At 35.7% G+C, this 20,510-nt stretch overlaps 1 protein-coding gene across 1 annotated transcript in view; it reads right to left on the reverse strand.

Moving 5' to 3' along the window:
- The window catches only part of CRPPA (CDP-L-ribitol pyrophosphorylase A), a 292,423-nt gene that overhangs the window by 160,326 nt on the left and 111,587 nt on the right, over positions 1–20,510 (reverse strand). Inside the window, exon 7 of the mRNA XM_028117376.2 lies at positions 7,744–7,841. Coding sequence (XP_027973177.2) covers positions 7,744–7,841 — 98 coding nt within the window. The remainder of the gene's footprint in view (positions 1–7,743; positions 7,842–20,510) is intronic.

A 20,510-nucleotide genomic window follows, 5' to 3' on the forward strand; every position in this document is an offset into this window, starting at 1 on the left:
AGATCCATATTTAAGGTGTTCAGGGTGTAAGTTTTGAACCAATGTTTTCACTGAGCCAAAATCAACTTGTACATTTTTAACCACAGAATAATTTTATTCACATGCAAGAACTTGGACTACTGTGTTGAGGAGCTCTCCCTGGGAAATCTCCTGGAGCATTAGTTTCAGAGAACCAAAATGATCTGCAAAATATCAACGTAAGTCTTAAAACTAAACAAACATTTACTTATAAATCTAAGAATAAATAATGGTTGTGAGGGAAACAACACAGTATGTAATCATATATAAATGGAAGAGAATATAAAAAAGGCTTGCTGTCATTTTAAAGGTGTTAGCAGGCAGTTAATTAAAAGACACTAATTCAGATTAGATACTGAAAGCAGAGGTAGCAGGAAGTTGACACTAGTTATTTTCCGCACTGCCCAGAAGAGAGACCCATTAGACAAGAGCCAAAAGAACTTAAATTGATATTAATAAAAGACAAAAAGTGTTTCATAGGAATACTTATATAAAGGTAGCCAAAGGAGGACAGGAGAAAAATCTTAATAAACACAAAACAATACTTATTATACAGATACTGATAAACAATATAAAGAATAAACCATAAAACTTCAAAAAAACTGGTTACCCAGAGAAGGAGGAGGCAACAGGGTACAGAAGACAGTGACAAAAGTTAGACTTCTTTGAGTGTAATTTGCTTTGTAGATTTTGATAAAAGATCATATAAAATTATAAAAAATTTCTTTTGAGAAAGCAATGTCTAAAAACAAGCCAAATGATTTTGTGTATCTAGATAGCATCATAACCAATTAGAAGTACTATTCCAAATGACTGGAGAACACATTAATGTGATCATACATCCTAAACACGATATACCCTTAAGACAGTGAAGGAAAAAATACCTTACATTAGTCTCAGGAACCAATTAGCATGAAATAAAGCAAATGTGTTATGTTGGAATTATAGAAAACACTAAATTTCACCACTAGAGAAAGTTGGCAGATAAAACACATTTAAAAAAAATCTGCATTCCCATTTCTAATTTCAGTTGGAAACACCTATAAGAATTAAGGATGTGTTTTATTTTTTAACAAATGACAGAAACTGTATTCTACCTCTGTTCAGCAAAATAAAAACTGGAAACAATAACCAGTTTAGTAGCAGCCAGCTAGAGAACTGGTTGATTCCAGGTTTTGCCAGGAAATGAATCTAGAGGTCAAGATGAATCTAGAACATCATGTCACATCAGAAAGCAGGAAAATTATCAAACTATTAGCATAATGAGAAAAGGAGTCAAGCTAACTTGAAGAGGTTCTAATGAATGGCCAAAACTGGACCATTTGAGCATTAGTAAAAGTATAACTGCTATGCATTGAATCACAACAAATACATTTTAAAATCATGACTCTATCTATAATCTTTAAGAATAAAAACCCCATTGATAATCTCCAGAGCAGAAGCCACAATTCCACTTTTTCATTTCACTTTGTATCATTTTGCAACCTTCATATAATAATGACTCTAGGCACCGGTGTCTGCCTACACCAAAGAAATACAAAAGACTGAACTTATGTACTTCTTGGGAGAAGTATACATCACCACCTTTGAAAAAGAAAATGATGTATTTTTTGCCGAAGAAAAACTTTAGTCTGAATCTGAACAAACCTCTAGATCTTACTACAATTTCCAGAATATACAGGTGACAGACAGACATGATAAGTGACACCACAGGGTCACAAACAGTAAAACCCTTAATGTGGGCATTTCTAAAAGACAATCTGCTTAAAAAAAGAGAGAGAGATAAAAGCTATAGATCAAAAGGAACTCAAGAGACATACAAATCAATAGTTATTTGTGGACAATCTTAGTTTTTTTTTTTTTTTTTTTTTTTTTGAGAGAGCAAAGGCACAAGCAAGGGGTGCTGCAGAGGGAGAAGCAGGGAACCCGATACGGGGCTCAATCCCAGGACTCCGGGATCATGACCTGAGCCAAAGGCAGCTGCTTAACCAACTGAGCCACCCAGGTGCCCCACTTTGTGGACAATCTTGAAAGAGAATGAAAGGTACATTGAAAGATACAATGATTCCAACAAATGGGAAACAGAAAGGATAAAATATATAGCAGAATTGGAGAAAAGTGAACAACTGCTGGACATGTGAAGATATTAGGGCACAACTATGGATATTTTGGAGATAATTATATGATTATAGTTTAAAAGATGAAACCTTTTTTGTACATACGCATACTGAGATATTTACAGATGAAAAGATAGGATAGCTGAAATTTTCATAAGCATAATTGGAGGGGTTTAAATGAGTAGAGAGAAAACAAGATTGGTCATGAGTTGATAATTGTTGAAGCTAGATACATGAGCATTCTTAATATTCTCTTTTTTTAAGTATGTAATTGAAATTTTCCATCATCAAAAGTGACATCTGGGTTAAGCACCTAGGTGGTTCAGTAGTTTGGGCATCCAACTCTTGATTTGGACTCAAATCATGATCTCAGGGTCATTGGGTCAAGCCCCATGTCAGGCTCCATGCTCGGTGTGGGGGGGGGGTCTCCTTGAGATTCTCTCTATGCCGCCTCTCCCTCTGGTCCCCACCACCCCCTGAGCTCACACGTGCTCTCTCTAAAAAAAAACAAAACAAATCTTAAAAAAGTGATGGAGGAAGTAGCAAAGGAAAAGAAAAAAATATAGAAATGAAGCCTAGTAAAAGCTCAGAAACTTTCTGAAGCTGTGAAGAATATGTTAAGACTATTATCTATTTTGTGGGCTCATTTCTTTTAAAATTAAGTCAATATTAAGTATGTTTTATCAGATTATACAACAGGTCACCTAGGGTTACACTATGGAATGATCAACATAAAAACCTAAAAAAAGTAGTCAATGACTCTTTTCTCTACTAGAATTTGAAAATTTGTTAGGCTGGTTTATATTGGATAGAACTGTATTTAATTCAGGTGATTAAACTCATTTCTTGTTTAGAATATGTCCTTGGGCTGTTGGTTTTGGCTAGTCAGCTCCATCTGTCAGTCACTGATTTGAAAATTATTCGGTCTCACATTGAGGTCTCTCATCCATTTTGAATTTATCTTTGTGTATGGTGCCAAAGACACAGATGTAGTGAAAAGAAGGGCCATATGCACTCCAATGTTCATAGCAGCAATGTCCACAACAGCCAAACTGTGGAAAGAGCTGAGATGCCCTTCAACAGATGAATGGATAAAGAAGATGTGGTCCATATATACGATGGGATATTACTCGGCCATCAGAAAGGATGAATACCCAACTTTTACATCAACATGGATGGGACTGGAGGAGGTTATGCTCAGTGAAATAAGTCAAGCCGAGAAAGTCAATTATCATATGGCTTCACTTATCTGTGGAACATAAGGAATAGCAGGGAGGACATTAGGAGAAGGAAGGGAAAAATGAAGGGGGGTAAATCGGAGGGGGAGACGAACCATGAGAGACTATGGACTCTGAGAAACAAACTGAGGGTTCTAGAGGGGAGGGGGGTGGGGGGATGGGTTAGCCCGGTGATGGGTATTAAGGAGGGCACGTACTGCATGGAGCACTGGGTGTATACGAAAACAATGAAGCATGGATCACTACATCAAAACTAATGACGTATTGTATGGTGACTAACATAATAAAATACAATAAAAAAAGAAAACTATTTGGATGTTTCTGATCAACTCTGGGGTTTGTCATATAGAATATATGATAAACTCGAGTACTAAGGACTAGTTTTCATATCAAATAGATTGGGCCTCCATTTATTTAAGGATAATGGTCAGTGGTTGGATAATGATTTCTAATAGAGAAGACTCAGACTTAAATATAATACTGCTTCTCATGTATAGGAAACTAGGATGGCCATGGTAGTGGGTATTTTCTTTTCTAACTTAGTAACAAATTTATGTTTGTGGCAGACAACTCCTAAAAGAGACCCACTAAAAATTCCCCCACCTCTCAATATTCACAATCTCACATAATCCCCTCCTCTTAGTGTGGGTTGAATATACTGACTCACTTTGAATGAAGACAATAGGACACAAGTGATGGGGTGTTACTTTTAAGACCAAATTACAGAAAGACCATGCCTTCAATCCTGAATGCCATGTTGTGAGGCAGCTCTGTGGAAAGCCCACACGGCAAGGGATTGAGGCCTGACAACAACTATTTGCATGAACTGGGAGCAGATCCATTTGCCCATGGGTGATTCAGGTGAGACTGTAGCCTCAGCCTGCAGAGGACAGCTTGACTACAGTCATATTAAAGACCCTGAACCAAAGCCTAAGCTGTGCTGTGCCTAGACTTATGTCTCACAAAAACTGTGAGATAGCGAATGTTTGTTATTTAAGGTCACTAAGTTGGGAATAATTGGTTATACAGAAACCATAGTATAATACGTAATATAATGTGCAAGTTAGTAATAACAAGTTATGATCATTTATCCATTTGTTTATTTAGCATTCAATAAATCTCCCCCTGGTTTCAAGACGGCAATAAGCTCTGGGAAGACTCCAGATTCCTCAGTTGAGGAATACTGAGATAAAATTCAAGTGTTTTAGAATTTTATTTGCTTCAGGGGTGAGATAGAGAATGGTTGAAAGATTACACCAGGTTTAGGGAAATAAGCAAAATATACAAATGTCAGAGGCCGAAACCTTAGCAGATGGAGAACTGCTTTAAGCAAGAATTTGTGAAATGTGAAATACTACTAACACTTAAGTTTGAGGGTCTGAGGAACTTCTAAATGAATTTACAGCTGTGAAACACAGGCTGGTGAATAATTAAACACAGGGCTAGAGAATGGTTTTCTCTCTAGCAAGTAGATGATACGTGAAGCCATCAGCATGGTTATACAGAGGAAACCACTCACCCATGTACAGAAACCTAAAAATTATGAACAGGATCTTATAAACAAAACTAAGAGGAAGCCACAAACAAAAAAGGAGGTTCAGAAAAACAAGATATTGTAAAACTGGATGACATTCCTTCTGGATGAAAGTATTAGACAAGAGGGTCAAGTACTGCAATAAACCAAGATAAGGACTGATAAATGTCTTGTGGATTGCCCAGATGGTCACTGAGGACCTTGCTGAGAGCAGTTCCTATGCAAGGTAGGACTGGAAATCAGGCTACACTGAAATGAGAAATGAAAAGTTAAATTATTCGAAACAAGGCTGGCTTCAGGGTAACCTGAGTAAGAGGATTTTTTGTTTTGTTTAGTTTCAATTAATGGAAGGAACTTGAATATGCTGGGATGTTGACAGCAATGGGGGAAGAGGAGGGAGGGGAACCAGAGCTCAGAAGAAGAAACAGTCTTCCTAAGGGTACGGCTACAGACATAGGATTCGTGGAGGTTTAGTGCCGGGAAGATAGGAATGCTGCCATGTGGGGGTCGTACCTGACAGTGGGGTTAAAGACAGTGGGACTGGACCAGCTTTTCTCAGCTGAAGGGGGATTTTGCCCCATCCAGGCAACACTTACTAGTAAGTAACTGGAGATGTTTTAGTTGCTACAACTAGGGGCATCTGGTGGGTATAGGCCAAGGATGCTGCTGAACAGTATACAAAGCAGAAGACAGGCTCTCACAGCAAAGAATTATCTAGCTCAAAATGCTAACAGTGAAGTTAAGAAAACCTGGGTTCAGCGTTTGAGCAAAGTGCAGGAGGTTTAAAATATTCACAGAGGAGGATGGGGGGTTGATTATGCAATCGTAGTATACTTACTTTAAAAATAAATAAATTATTCTTTGCCCACTGGAGAATGGAGACCAGTATTTTTTAATGGCAACAATCTGCACTGCTATATAATTTTCTCCAGCAGTATGAAGTTTGAGTCAAGGCTTAGAGAAGTGAAAAGTTAGACAAATACCTGGAGTTTTAACCAAGGGGTGCATTTGAAGTACAAGGGAATTGAGGATAGCAGTAGAAGATTCATGATTCACTGAAGCCCTAGAATATGACATCTAAACTAGGCAAGGAAGGGAATAAAATAAAATGTAGCCAAAAGAAAGGGAGAAGATGGGGGACCTGGGGTTTCCTATAAAATTCAAATATGCGCAGGAGTAATTTAGCAAAATATATGAAACGACAAAACGTTGTGGTCAGAACTTAAGAAATAACCTTAGTATTTATTTTGTCAGCACAGTTAAGATGATGGCAATATGCAGACTAGACCCAATGGGTAGGTAGATGAAGGTCACTGGGAATGAAAAGGGTAAGGACCTGAGAGGCCAGAGTGATGAATAAATCACACAAGGCCAGTAATGTACTACTGTGTGTATCCCTACATTCCATGTCATTTCATCATTCAACAGATACAGGAAAAGAAGCAATAAAAAGTCAATACTGTAATAATTGTTATCAAAGGGATTTCTTGCAGGGTCTAATACTAGAAAGATCCATAAAGGAATTAGTCACACAGAATACAACAGCTGGGTACTCAACAAGAGTATAAAAACCCAACTCTCTAAACTTAGGGTTGATCGATAGCCAGAGTTCCAGTAATATTCTTTCAGGGTCTCACCTCCGTGACTTCTGCATTGACTGGAGAAAGAATAAATGAGATTACCCAAAAGTAAAAGACTATTTTGGAGGCAAAAGGGTGCTTCAGTGGGTCAGACAGTAGAAAGTTATCAATAAATATTCTGCAAGATGCAGCAGTTAAACTGGGGAATGGAATTTAGGAATAGATTCTCAATAGGTGAACTCGTGGTAGAAAGCAGAGAGCGCAAGATGCGAAAATTTCCAAGAATGAAGGGGAAATGTCCAGAAAGTCAATGGATAGAAGCAATATCGCAAAGTAGATTATGGTATAACCTTTCCACTGAAGAGACAGTGGATATGGTGGTCATTTTCTTTCAGCTTAGGTTGTTGCTCCAAGTGCTACTGGGTAGAATTTGGCACTAAGTGCCATTAATATCACCTGGGGGAGCTTGTTAAAAATTTGGATTCTATCTCTTCTTGGCCTTTTGGCTAAGGTGAAGTATAAAAATTTGGATTCTAGAACTAATCCCAAACTACCGTTCACTAAGTTTTTATATATTCCAGGGATCTATGTTCTTCACAGTTCGTGTATCTAAATCAGGACTAAAGTTTGGGAACTAGTAGCATTCATTACTTAATACACATCTGTCTCATCATCAAAAATTTAATTATTACAGTTTCATCTTCACCAAAAATTTACTACAAGTTAGATGCTTTCCAAAGTCAATCCTCTTAATAACTTTACAAAGTAGATGTTATTGACATTTTCAATTTAAGATAAGGAAATTAGGCAAAAAAGCTGCCATCTGAGCAGACGGTCTTAGCAGAGCCCATTCCCCTTCTAACTGCGCTATCATGATGAAATTAACTAAATAAACTTTTTCCTTCAGCTTTTTAAGTAGAATTTGATCGTGTATATTGTTAAAAGGTCATCACATGTTCATCATAAGCCCTGATGGTTATACATTTTAAAAGAAATAGGGAAATGACTTAAAATTAAATAAAATCATTTTGTCAACAAAACATTTCAAGACAAAAAGTTGTCAAAGAAGTAAATAATACAAGTCATTAGTGGTAAATGTTACAAATAATTCCTACGGACCTCACACTTATTACTACTTCTTCCATTTCCTTAGCCCAATTAGGTATGAATTCAACTAAGAAGTTCATCAGCTCAAAACGGGGAGTAAGTGGAACTCAACTCTTTGATGTCATGAAACTCAACCTTTGAATACTTACATTTAATTCATTTTTTAGTATTTCTTCAAGATGATGACCTACATGATTCTCATCTTCTTTTGTGTCCATAACTATGCAAATGTGTTGTGAAATTCTTTCTGAGATAAAAAAGAAAAAAAAATACTAAGTTTCAAACAGAAAATGGAACAGAGCACTAAATGCTAAAACCGAGGCTTACCTGCTGTTCCTAACTGTCCAACTAGGAACTAGGAACTATGAAGCTTTTACCTTCAGGCAGTGAAGTCACTTGGAATTCACACTGATAAGTCCTTGACCCGTTACCACCCAAGTCAATAAAGGTGTGTATTCAACACTGTATAGGTGGCTAACCAGAATGTGTGTAATCAACAGAAATAAGCGAGCTTAGGATACATTTGAAAAGGACTAACCGGAAGTGACAGCTCTTTGGCTTGACAATGCAATCCTCCTACATTTATTTGGAGTCTCCTAGAATCTGATAAAATCCCATCTCTCCTGCAGATGCCCTCCTCAGGTTAGACGAAATCTCCTGTGTGCAGCTCACTGTGCCACCTAGTGTCCTGGGTGAGTACAGCAGTTTCCTTGGCATTCCTCTCAATTTGGTCAACTCAATACAATTAAGTTCCCACCTGTTTCAGTGTTACCACAAGTGAAAAGAGCTAAACGGATTTTCAAATTTTTTAGGCCTCTTTGACATGATCTGATTCAAAAACAGAAGCCATATGACCTAATAATGTTCACCTTTGTTAACCCTGGATGCACGTTCTCAAAAGATATGCCATCCTCCTCTATACTAGACAGATCTAAAATGCTAAGAAATAGCTATATTGTTACCAATTAAGAAGATGTTGCATGGTATCATATGAAGAATAAAGAAAAAAAGGCTGAATTTTAAATGAGAAGCCTAAATCAAGTTAGTTTGATTAACATTTAACCCAGCTATTAAGGAGGGCACATATTGCATGGAGCACTGGGTATTATACGCAAACAATGAATCATGGAACACTACATCAAAAACTAATGATGTAATGTATGGTGACTAACATAACATAAAAAAAATAAAAATAAAAAACACATTTAACCCAGCTGCTTCTTACATGGACAGGTCTATATAATTTGGTGTGTATGAACATTGATATAGTGATAGTTTATCATTTTTCTAAGCAAAGCTGGGAACAGCTTAAAATATTAACAATATCAAAAAATAAAAATAAAATATTAACAATATCACCAATTAATAGTACTCCTATTACTAATTACCTCCCACTTATCAAGAATATTATATGGTGCTGGAGCTCTATGTTCTATTAGTACCAATCTTCATGATGACACCCTTTATAATTTTCTGAAACCATACAAGAGATTCCAGAAACATGACTTCACAGAAAGGAAATTTTTTCATGATCACTCTTGCCAAGGCTTTATCAACTTTATTAACATTTTCAAAGACAAGCTTTGTTGATTCTCTTGTATGTTTATTTTCTAGTTCTTGAATTTCTACTATCCAGTATTTTCTTCCTCCTATGCTCTTTGATTTAGTTTGCTGTTTTCTTGAAAAAGATGCTTAAATTGTTTACTTCCAGCTTTTCCTTTATTCTTGTATTTACATATAAAGTCTTAAATTTTCCTCTAATTCACAGCCTTAGCTTTATTTCAAACATTGTGATATTTTCATTCAGTTTAAATTATTTCATTTTCGTTTTAAAAGATTTCATTCACTTTCCTCTCATTTTAACATTTTGTAGTATCTACTGTAATTTCTCATTTGTTATTTTTCCTGAAGTTCTCATGAATTACATAGTATATTTTTATTATTCTGTGTTTGTTCTACAACAAATTACCATAAATTTAGCAAACACCCACTAATGAGTCCCTAATTCTGTAGGCCAAACAAGACAAAACATGTAGCCATGATAAAGCAAAGGGGACAATATGTAAACAATGGGTGAACTGGTTTATCTAGGTAAAAGACAGATGGAAGTTAAGTGTACTATTCTTTCAACTTTTGTTTCAAAGTATACTAAAATAAAAAATATTCTACCCCCCAAAATAAGGTACAATAAAAAAACATGAATATGTGTGTGTGTGTATCTACATGTAGATATGCACTGTAGGAGACCTTAAAACTCATCTTTTAAAAAATATCTTAACTACTGGATGTGGAGAATGTGTGAATCTTACTGTGGTAATCACTTCACAATATGTACATATTTCAAATCATCACACTGCATACCCTAAATCTGCATGAGCTGGATAAAAAATAAATTCACCTATTTAGTGAAAATCAACTAAAAAAAAACTAAGAATATAGATTCAAGGTAATGTAATAAATAAGATGAATCTTTTATCATGGTCCTTTCTATGCATCTGCTGATGTCTTGTAATTCCCAGTTATTTACTCCACAGTAGTCTACGCCAGACTTGCCATTTTCTTTATAGTGTCCATGTCCATACTGATATGTCCTTTCCCCCAGTATCATAAAATCCTCCACCTATCCAGTGTCATTCACAGTCTACACTAGGTTGAATCTTCATCAGTTCCCAAATTCAACGGTTCTCAACACTGGTTGCCCATCAGAATCAACCCCTGAGTTGTGAGAAAGAAGTGTTGTTAGTCAATTGCCTTTGAGATTTCTAGTGTCAAACTACTTAAAAAACCCAAATCCACCCAATTCGTACTCTGATCTGCATGGCTCACTGGAGTTCACAATTTAACCATTTCTTACCCAATATTATAAAGGCAACATAAGAAAAAACATGCAATGTTGATCAATTACAGATACAAGGCAATTCTTGGGCATTCAATGTTTGTTAAATTATTAAGCCACATGCAATTTTTAAAAATGCTATAGGAATCCAATCCAATAGCCAAAAAATATCTATAAATAGTATATTCATATTTTAATATTTTAATGTATGAAATATAGAGACTAAAAATCAGTTTCTATGTAGAGCCGAACTTTCTACACAGAATTTATAAGTCTAAAAGAAATGAAGGAAACATGGAATAAAGGACCCAACATTATGAGACTTTGATGAGGATTAAATGAGTTAATATACCTAAAGTTACATAGCGTGCCTACTCCAATTAAATCCCCAGTAAGTGTTCACATAATTGTTATGATCACATGGATTCAACAAAAAATAAATTAAACTTTTTTTTGTCTACTTAAGATACGACCCATCTCTAACTTCAAATGTTCCCTGTAGTCTTATTTATTTCAGTGTTTCTTTAAAGAAAAAGGGAGAGGGGCACCTGGGTGGCTCAGTGCCTTACATGTGGGACTGTTCCTTTCCACTCAGGTCATGATCTCAGGGTCCTGGGGTCCAGCCCCAAGTCCTCTGGCTCCCTGCCCAGTGGGGAGTCTGCTTCTCCCTCTCCCCCTGCTCCTCCCCCCCACCCCTGTGCTCATGCTCATGCATGCACACAAGCTCAGGCTCTCTCTCTCAAATAGTAAAATCTTTCTTAAAAAATCCATCTGTAGAATTTAAGAAACAACTCAGAGGTTCATAGGGGAGGAGAAGAAAAAAATAAAACAATATGAAATCAGGAGGGAGGCAAACCATAAAAGACTCTTAAGCATATGAAACAAACTGAGGGTTGCTAGAGAGGAGAGGGGTGGGGGGTGGGGTAACTGAGTGATGGACATTAAGGGGGGCACATGACATAATGAGCACTGGGTATTATATAAGACTGATGAATCACTGACCTCTGCCTCTGAAACCAATAATACGTTATATGGTAATTGAATTTAGATAAATTTTAAAAAATCCATCTCAATTTTGTCCCACTAATCCTTTTCAAGTTTTAATATTTCACCCAAAATGCAGTAATTATGTATAATAATGAAAAACATCTTGAGTAACAGTCCTATGTTTTCATACCTGAACTTAAAACTAAAATGGATACCTTCTGATCATTCATATATTAGTTTATCCATTAGATCTAGGGTGAGGCATCTCATGTGATTTCTAGTAATAATTTCACTGACAATCCTGGGAATGTTAATGTACTTCATATCTTCACCAACAAAGAGAATAGCAGTGACTATACTTGTGCCATGCAGGTAGAAACCCAAAATGGGAAAGAATGTAGCTAGAGAAGCAGCGCTCAAATAAATTGAACCTCCTCAATTCCACACTTATTCTAGTAGCTCCCCAACTGAGAGAGAAAAAAAAATGTAACATTTAAAATTCATTTTTTTCATGAAGCACAAAACTTTCCAAATTTCTCAAAGCAAATAATTTAACAACTTCCTTGAGGTTAATAATGAAATCAACAGGAGCCTTTAGAAATGTTAATCTGTTGTTCTATTAATAAACCACTTCTTAGAAATCTTTAGTGGTTAAAATAAATACAACAATAGCATGGGGGAGGGCAATAAAATCATTTTGCTTCCCAGAATCATAAAAACTCTACTACAAGAATCCAGTCTTTCTTCTCTCCCCAATAAAGATCTAAAGATAAATTAGAAAAATACTGGAGTTAAATTCAGATCATACCTGAACTGTCAACTTTATTACTAATATTAACTTATTTTCATTTGCTACACTATCTTTTTTATACAATATCTCTTTTAAATCCTCCTAAAAGGATGGTTATGACACATGAAGTATTTTAACATCTAAACCTGTAGGGTAATTTCCCCCCCCAAAATCTTTTTTAACACATAGTCTGATTTACACTGAATAACTCTTTATTTACATACAGCATCTAGGTATCACACAACTCCATGTGACTTAATAGAGAGAAAATTCTAATGGAACATGACCTGTAGTCTACAGATTAGTATTAAAAAGCTGTAAGAATTAGTAAGCCCAAATTTTTTCAGTTAATGTCTCATCCCCATGTGTGAGAACTCTTAAAGGGTCAAGGTATAATTGCCAAGAGTAATTATGCCAAAAATAATGTACACTTTGATTTTACTTTATTGACTGTAATGATTAATTTTATATGTCAAATTGACTGAGCAATGGGGTGTTCAAATATTTAGTCAAACATAATTTGGGTGTTTCTATGAGGGTATTTTTAGATGTGGTTTACATTTAAATTGGTAAACTAAGTGAAGCTGATTGCTCTCCCTAATGTGGATGGGCCACATCCAATCAGTTGAAGATCTGAATAGAACAAAGGTTTGACTTGCCAGGATTAAGAGAGGAACCTCCTGCTTAATGGTCTTAGAACCAAAATATTGGCTCTTCCTGGTTCTAGAGCAGCCTGCCAGCCTTGCAGCTTAAACTATGACACTGACTTTGTAGAATTTGGACTTGCCAAACTCCATAATCTATAATCACATGAGCAAACTCATGTATGTATGTGTATTTGTATATCCTGTTTGTTCTATTTCTTTAGAGAACCCTGACAAATACACTGGCAAATAATCCTAAGCATACTTCAACAGATAATTATTTCCAAGTCTTCATCACAGAATTCCCACCTCCTTTTGTTCTATAAAAGGCAATAAATGTACACCCACACCTTGGGCAACAAACCTTACTCTTCAACCAGATCATACCACTTACATTTCCCTAGATTTACCTTGATCTTCAGACTAACGTACACGTTCCCCCTACCTGCAATGCCATTACATGTCATTGTCTAATTCTCCAAAAAGGTGCACCTGAAGGATCATCTGCTTTAATAACCATAGGCCAGTGTTTTAGATGTATTTGGGGGGCGGGGGAGCAGTGGGAGGGAAAAAAGAATAGGGAGGTAACAAACCAGGGAGACTTTTTTGAAATTACAGTACCCCCACATCTCCAAACCCACAATTCTGATACATAAAGATCTCTCTCTGAAACACATGTAAGTACACAGTCAGGATTCTCCTCATATCTACGTATGAATCACTGTGTTACTGAATTTCAGTGGTGTGAAGGAAAGGCCTTTTAGTGTCGAGTTTCAGAAATAGAAATTTCTGAAAGGCCTTTTAGTGTCGAGTTTCAGAAATAGAAATTTACATGTGCCTTGGCTCTAATAAGCCTATTCACAAAGCTGACGTTCAGGCAGTGCACAGCCGCAGAGTCATGGGAATCATTATAGGCATTTGGTAGTCAGTGCATTTATTCTGATTAATACATACTCATGCCATACTAAGTAGTTTTAATATTGTCTTTGCTTTTTACTACAGTAGAGACTTTTATACATTATTTCTCTTTATCATAACAAGTAGGAATTATTCTCCCCATTTTATAGATGGAGTCTATAAAGCTAGTAAATTGCCCAATATCACAGAGCCGTGAAATTGTAAACTTTTAGCTTTTGAACTCAAATCTATGTGAAATTAGTATCCTAAAGGGTAATTTTTCCCTTTCACATTATTCTGCATTTTTGTTTTACTTTGATTAAAATTTTGACTTTGTATTTTATCATTTACTAGTTTTCCTCTCCCATAAAAATCACTAACTCCTAAACTCAGTAAACTAGAATTTACTAACTTCTAATTTCCCAACACCCCCCCCACACACCCAGATTTTAACACAGGGCACTAACAAGAAGGTATTGAACACTTAATAGTTTCCAGGCTCTATGCTAGGGTCATGACTATGACATATGGTTATGGGCTGAATTTTGTCCCCTACCAAAGTCACTGTGGGAATTCTAACCCTGAGTAATCCTCGGAATGTGACTATATTTGGAGATGGGGACTTTAAGAGGTAAACTGAGGTTAAGATGAGGACAATTAGAGTGATCCCTAAGCCAATATGACTGGTGTATTTATAAAAAGGCAAACACAACTAATAATGGAAAAATTATTGAAGTCAATCCCTGGGTAAAACTTTCATAAAAAAATAAAGAGCAGAAAAACACTTCTAAAAATAATGAATGCATGCCAGAAAGATATGCCTACCAAACCAGTTAAAATTGCAATCTACTATTTTATAACAAGCCAAAAAAGAATAAGGCAATGAAACCAAACATTAAAGAACTATGTAATTTAGAATTTCAAAAGCTCGTAAATTAAGTGGCAGCAGTCAGGGAAGAATTTAAAATAAAAGACTATTTCTGAAATGAGGACTACACAGTAATGATACAGGTACAAAATTAACAGATAATAATTTAAGATAAAAAGAAAAATAAAGAATATTTTTAAATTAAAAAAAGAAATAAAGATTCAATATAAGGTGACAAGTATTGAACTTGGGTAAAGATGGTCCAATATAAACATAATAGGAATCCATGTAGAAGAGAATACTGAAATTTTTTATACATACACACTCAAGCATATCACATATAAGTATCTCCAAATATTTACCAATAAAAACCAATACCAAGACATTTTCTAGTAAGGTTACTAAACTTTAAAAAAAAAAAAAAAAAACTCATTCCTTTGGTCACCTAGACAAAAAGAATAGAGATAATAGAGGTAATAAGATAATCAGAATTTGTTCAATAAAAACAAAGGAGCATATTTAAGTTATTCAGGGACAAAATTATGAGCCAAGATTTTATATTCAGCAAAACTGACTTTCAAGTATAAAACATACAGTTAACAACTTGAATGAAGAAAATGATTTTCCTGTGAATATTTCTTAAGGAACGTGCTAGAACTCAAGTCCTCAGACAACCAAAGACTAGAGAGACATATACAGAATGACTTAGAGACAGCATAAAGCAGTTACTTTCAGAACTATGACTAAATAAGGTCTAAAATTAACTGAATACAGTATATAATTGGCAGTATAATCTGAAAATAGAGTATAAACAAGAAAATACACTAGGAGTGAATGAAATATGTAAAAAAAATTACATAACTCTTTTCAGAAATAGTGTTGGTTGAGCGTATGTATACTTTGAGACCTAGAGGGTACACTGAATAAAATGTCTGAATGATTATACAATATTCTAATTCTGTTAATTCCACTATCTCTGAGAACCAGAATTCTCAATGGGGTAGAAGTAAAATACTGAATTGGAATTATCAGTAAAAATTTATGAAGCATTTCATCTTTATGTAAACACACACACACACACACACACACACACACACAAAAGATACTTGGTAAGTTTAGAGGATGACAGAATGAATTCATTCAGTTGAATACTGGAAAAAGAAAATGAACATTTATCTTTCTGTAAGCCGTACACTGGGTAAACTGTAGATGAGAAGTGTTTGTGAAAGCACCTCAACTAATACATGAAAATTAATTAATCAGATTAAAATGTCATGATTTTGCACACACCCGCCATGTATTAACAAATCTAGGCATTGAATATCAATGGCTGCTATCATCAGAAAATAAAAGATAGCCAGACATTTGATGTCTCCTAATTAAAAACTCACACCACCTCTAGTCTTACCAAAGAAATGAAACTAAATGATTCAGCTTCTAGAGCCAACTGTCACTTTGTACAAGACAAAAAAATATACAGAAATATGCATAATTGCACCATGCAAGAACATATACTCATCAAAATTCAAAATGGGACAAAATCCACAGGTCAAATAGGTTGGGTTGAGCAAGAGACAAAGCGCCAGCAAAATAAAAGGATGGGGAACTCGTAGAGTAAGTGAGATTTAACAGGTAATTAAAAAAAAAAAAACTAAACCATAGTGTCTAGAAATGTAACTCTGAGTGATAAAGCTCAGAAGAAATGAGGAAATTGCTGTAAAATCTTGATAGCTACTATTTTTTGAGGAGGGAGGTTTTAACCGCATAAAAATGCAAGAAAAAGCCACTGCTGTGAGTGGCAAAGTTCTATTCTTGATCTGTGTGATATTACACAGATATTCACATTACTCTTTAAGCTACAGATCTGGTTTGGATTTCTGTTATCTGTGGTTTGACAGCAAAACGTTTTAAAAAATAAGAAGTAGTAAAAACTTTATGAGAGTACACTAGTTCTTTCATCCATACTTCTATTCATTCAGAAAGTATCTTTAAATAAGATCAAGAGACAAGATAAAGGTCTTCAGTATATCACATAAGGATACCTAACAAACTATTAAAACAATGGGTAAACTTTTAAACATTTAAATTAAGAGAAAAGCTAGGGGTGCCTAGCTGGCTCAGTCAGTAGAGCATCTGACTTTTGATCTCAGGGTCTTGTGTTCAAGTCCCCCACTGGGTGTGGAGCCTACTTAAAAAAATAATAAAAATAACTTTTTAAAAATAGTTAAGAGAAAAGCTAAAGCATCAAGTAATAAGCATTATTTTTATTCACAAGTTGGTAAGCATTACAAATTCAAGTTACCATAGAGAGTCCTTCAGATTCTAGTTCATGAAAGCAATGTTACTAATAAATAAAAGATACTAGCACCCTTTCAGTAAAAACAATTGAGCCACAGAGTAACTCAGCCAAACACTGGATGTTTCCTCACTGGGTAATTGACAAATAGTATGTATAATATTACAATAAATGTACATTCTAACCAAAATCTTATGATACAGGCAAAATTATCATGTCCTTCTTAAAGATACAGATTTAAATGATTTGCCTGGGATTAAGTTCAGCTAGCAAACCGGAGAGCCAAGATTCAAACCAGGCAATCTGGTCTAGAATCGAAAACCTCAAACACTCCATATGCTGATAGAACCTATAAGAAATATAGGTAATTTCCTAATTCAGGAGTTTTCCCACTTTTTTTTAAACTGAAGCCACACAAGTCAAATGACAGTATCACACCTTCATGGAGTAAACAAGATTCTCTGCAGTTTCTAGCAAACCCTTCTCTTCCAATGCTTAGGCGTAAGAAATTATAATAGAAAATGACATTACAGTGGGGGAAAATGGGAAGTCTTTTTTCACTGCTTTTAATTAAGTACCTGGCAAACCTACAACACTTACTTTATTTCATTAATTAAAACTCTCATGTTTCCTCTGTATAACATCCCTGAAATTGAAACAGCATCTTAGAATTGCTACCATTCAGGGCCATATGAAGATACACTGATCTCTAACTTTCTCTGCATTGGTATGCACTACAATTACCTTTGTGTCATTTCCCTAACTTTAATACATTATAAATTCGTGTAACCACATCAGGACACAAAGCAGTTCAATCCCTCATGTCATCTCTGTAATCACCCTTGCTGCATGGTGGGAAAACTTTGATTTTTGCTGTTGTTTTTACAGTTCTGTCTCTTTAAGACTATCACACACAGAATCACTCAAAATGTAACCCTATGAGAATATCATCCATCACTGGATGGAATTCCTTTGAGATTTAAATTATTTTACATATTTACATTCTGTATCTTTTCATTTTTCAGTTGCCCTCCATTATATGGAGGTACTACGTTTTATCAATTCATCCAAAGGACAATATTTGTATTGCTAAATACTTCTGAAGGTTATGAACAGAACTGCTGTAAAACATTCATAGCTTTCTCATGTGGATGTAAGGTTTCCTTTCTCTAGGGTAAATGCACTGGAAAAGGATGCTGGCTCAAATGGTAAATGTACATTTCTCTCTTTAAGAACTGTTAAACAGTATTCCAGTTTGGCTGTACCATTTTACCTTAACACCAGCAGTGTATGACATTGCCAAATGGGAGCACTATTCATTTTTCCCCCAACCTCTTGATTCTGTAGTTCAGATTGAAAAATTTCCAATGATCTGTCTTAACTTCACTGGAACTTTCTCTGACATCTCTATTCTGTTACTAAGCCCATTTGGAAAGTTCTTCATTTTGGTTGATGTATTGTTTTCGGTTCTAGAATTTCCATTTGGCTTTTCTTCATATTTTCTATGCCTTTCTTGAGACTTTCCATCTTTCAAGAGCATTTCCCCTTATTTTCACCATTTTTATAATCAGGACTTTAAATTATTGTCAGGTAATTCCAACATCGGTGTCATCTCAACATGACTATCTAACTGGTTACCTTTCCCCATTTAGGTTTCTATTTTCCTGGTTCTTTGTATGCCCACTGATCTTGGATTATATCCTGGATATCTAGGTAATATCCTCGTGCACTGTATAGTGCATCCCTTTTCAGCACTTCTACCAGAGAGCTGGGACTTTATCCCACTTAGCACACACTTCCCCTGACTATACCCATATGCAAAGTTAAGCAAAAGGAAGACAGCAAGAACAGCAACAGTGCTCATCCCACCTCTTCAAGCCACGGCAAACTTGATGCCAGAGCAACGTTCACTTCTCTCAGAATTTTACAAATCTCTGGGTACCCATTGTTGCCACTGTCGGTGCCACTGTAGCCACAGGATTGCTTGGGGAGTCAATCAATAGAGTAGGGAGGAAAAAAAAAAAAGGAGGCTATCTTCACTATGTGAACATCAGGAGATCCCTTCCTGTTCATGCAGCCAGAGTTAGGGGGCTTCTCTTGGAGCTCTGCCTACTCCAATCCTCACTTGGCAGCTTTGGGCCTCACTGGATCCAAGTCAGTGTATAGCAGAGGAACAAAATCATGAAATTCACTGCCAATTAGGTAGTACTTGAAAGTTGGGTATTATTCGTTATTCTACCTGCTACTACTTTATTTATAACCTCAAATATCTGTTCTATTTACTCTGTTCAGGTTTTATAGCTTCATTCAGTGGGAGAATGAGGGTATTCTTGTTCCACTTTACCCAGAACTAGAACCCTATGTCTTTTTATACAAGAATTGTAATAAAATTCTATGCCGTAATATAGAACTCATTTATTGTTTTTTTAAAAGTTTCTAAACTTTTAGGGGCACCTGAACGGTGCACTTGGTTAAGCATCCAATTCTTGGTTTCAGCTCAGGTCATAATCACAGGGTTATGTGATCGAGCCCCACATTGGGGCTATGCACTCAGGGCAGAGTCTGCTTAAGTTATTCTCTCTGTCTGCCCCTCCCCACCGTGCACACACACACACTCTCTCTAAAATAAAAAAAAAAATGAAGCTTCTAAGTGAACATAAAACTTTCTACTGTAGTTATATTGGGAGCATTTATCTTTACCCCATAGTATAAAAATATTGATTGCAATCAATGGTACCTCAGAGTCACTGAAACATGGTAGAAATGAAGTACTTGTTACATGCCTACCCAGTCACAGATCACACTGTGGTCAATGGCTGCTTATCTAACAGAACAATATTATCCATGTTATACCAAAACAGAACAAAATTATCCATCTAATACCCAAACAATAGAGATCATGTAAACCTTTAAATTTCAAAATCAAAGTTACAGTCTCATTTGCATACTTATTAATCATGCAGGGCTTAAGAATACTCTCCTACAGAATCCTAATTCAGATGCTTCAAGACGTAGAACTTTACATAGAAGTCACCTGGCTCAATGGTCCACAATGTACTGGAGAGACAACAGTCCCAAATCCCAAAACCAATTAAGCATTTACTGAAACACATGAAGATATATAAAATAGGGGACAATGTCTCAGAAGGTCAGTTGTCATTTTGTGCTAGACTTTCCAACGGTACAACTACATACTATTAGTTCCAAATTAAAGTGAGAGAAGACTTGGAAGTTCTTCCAACAGAAAATGGTCCTCTGCCTCTGTTAACTTCTTTGGTCTTCAAGGAGTTGATAGAGGCAGAGAGGCAGAAATATTATCAGTATTCCAACCATCTACTCTGGAGGATGCATCAAAGTACCCCTAGCATGATATCCAGAATGTCACTTTTTTCAATAGATCACAGCTTCATCTGACAAATTCTTCAAATTCCCTCAAGTTTCAGTGATGTCCTAAGTACAATGGAATTTCTTCAGGGCTTTTAATCCCCTGGTTTAATATGCTTTGCCATCTAAAACTTAGCCACCTTTGGTTAGGGTACATGGTTTAGCAGAATATATTCATGTACAACATGTTGTCAAAAAATGTTTAATTCCATTA

The sequence above is a fragment of the Eumetopias jubatus genome, unplaced genomic scaffold, assembly GCF_037043125.1.
Source record: "Eumetopias jubatus isolate StellerSeaLion01/CBP00866 unplaced genomic scaffold, mEumJub1_p1.0 scaffold_14, whole genome shotgun sequence".
NCBI classification, from domain to species: Eukaryota; Metazoa; Chordata; class Mammalia; order Carnivora; family Otariidae; genus Eumetopias; species Eumetopias jubatus.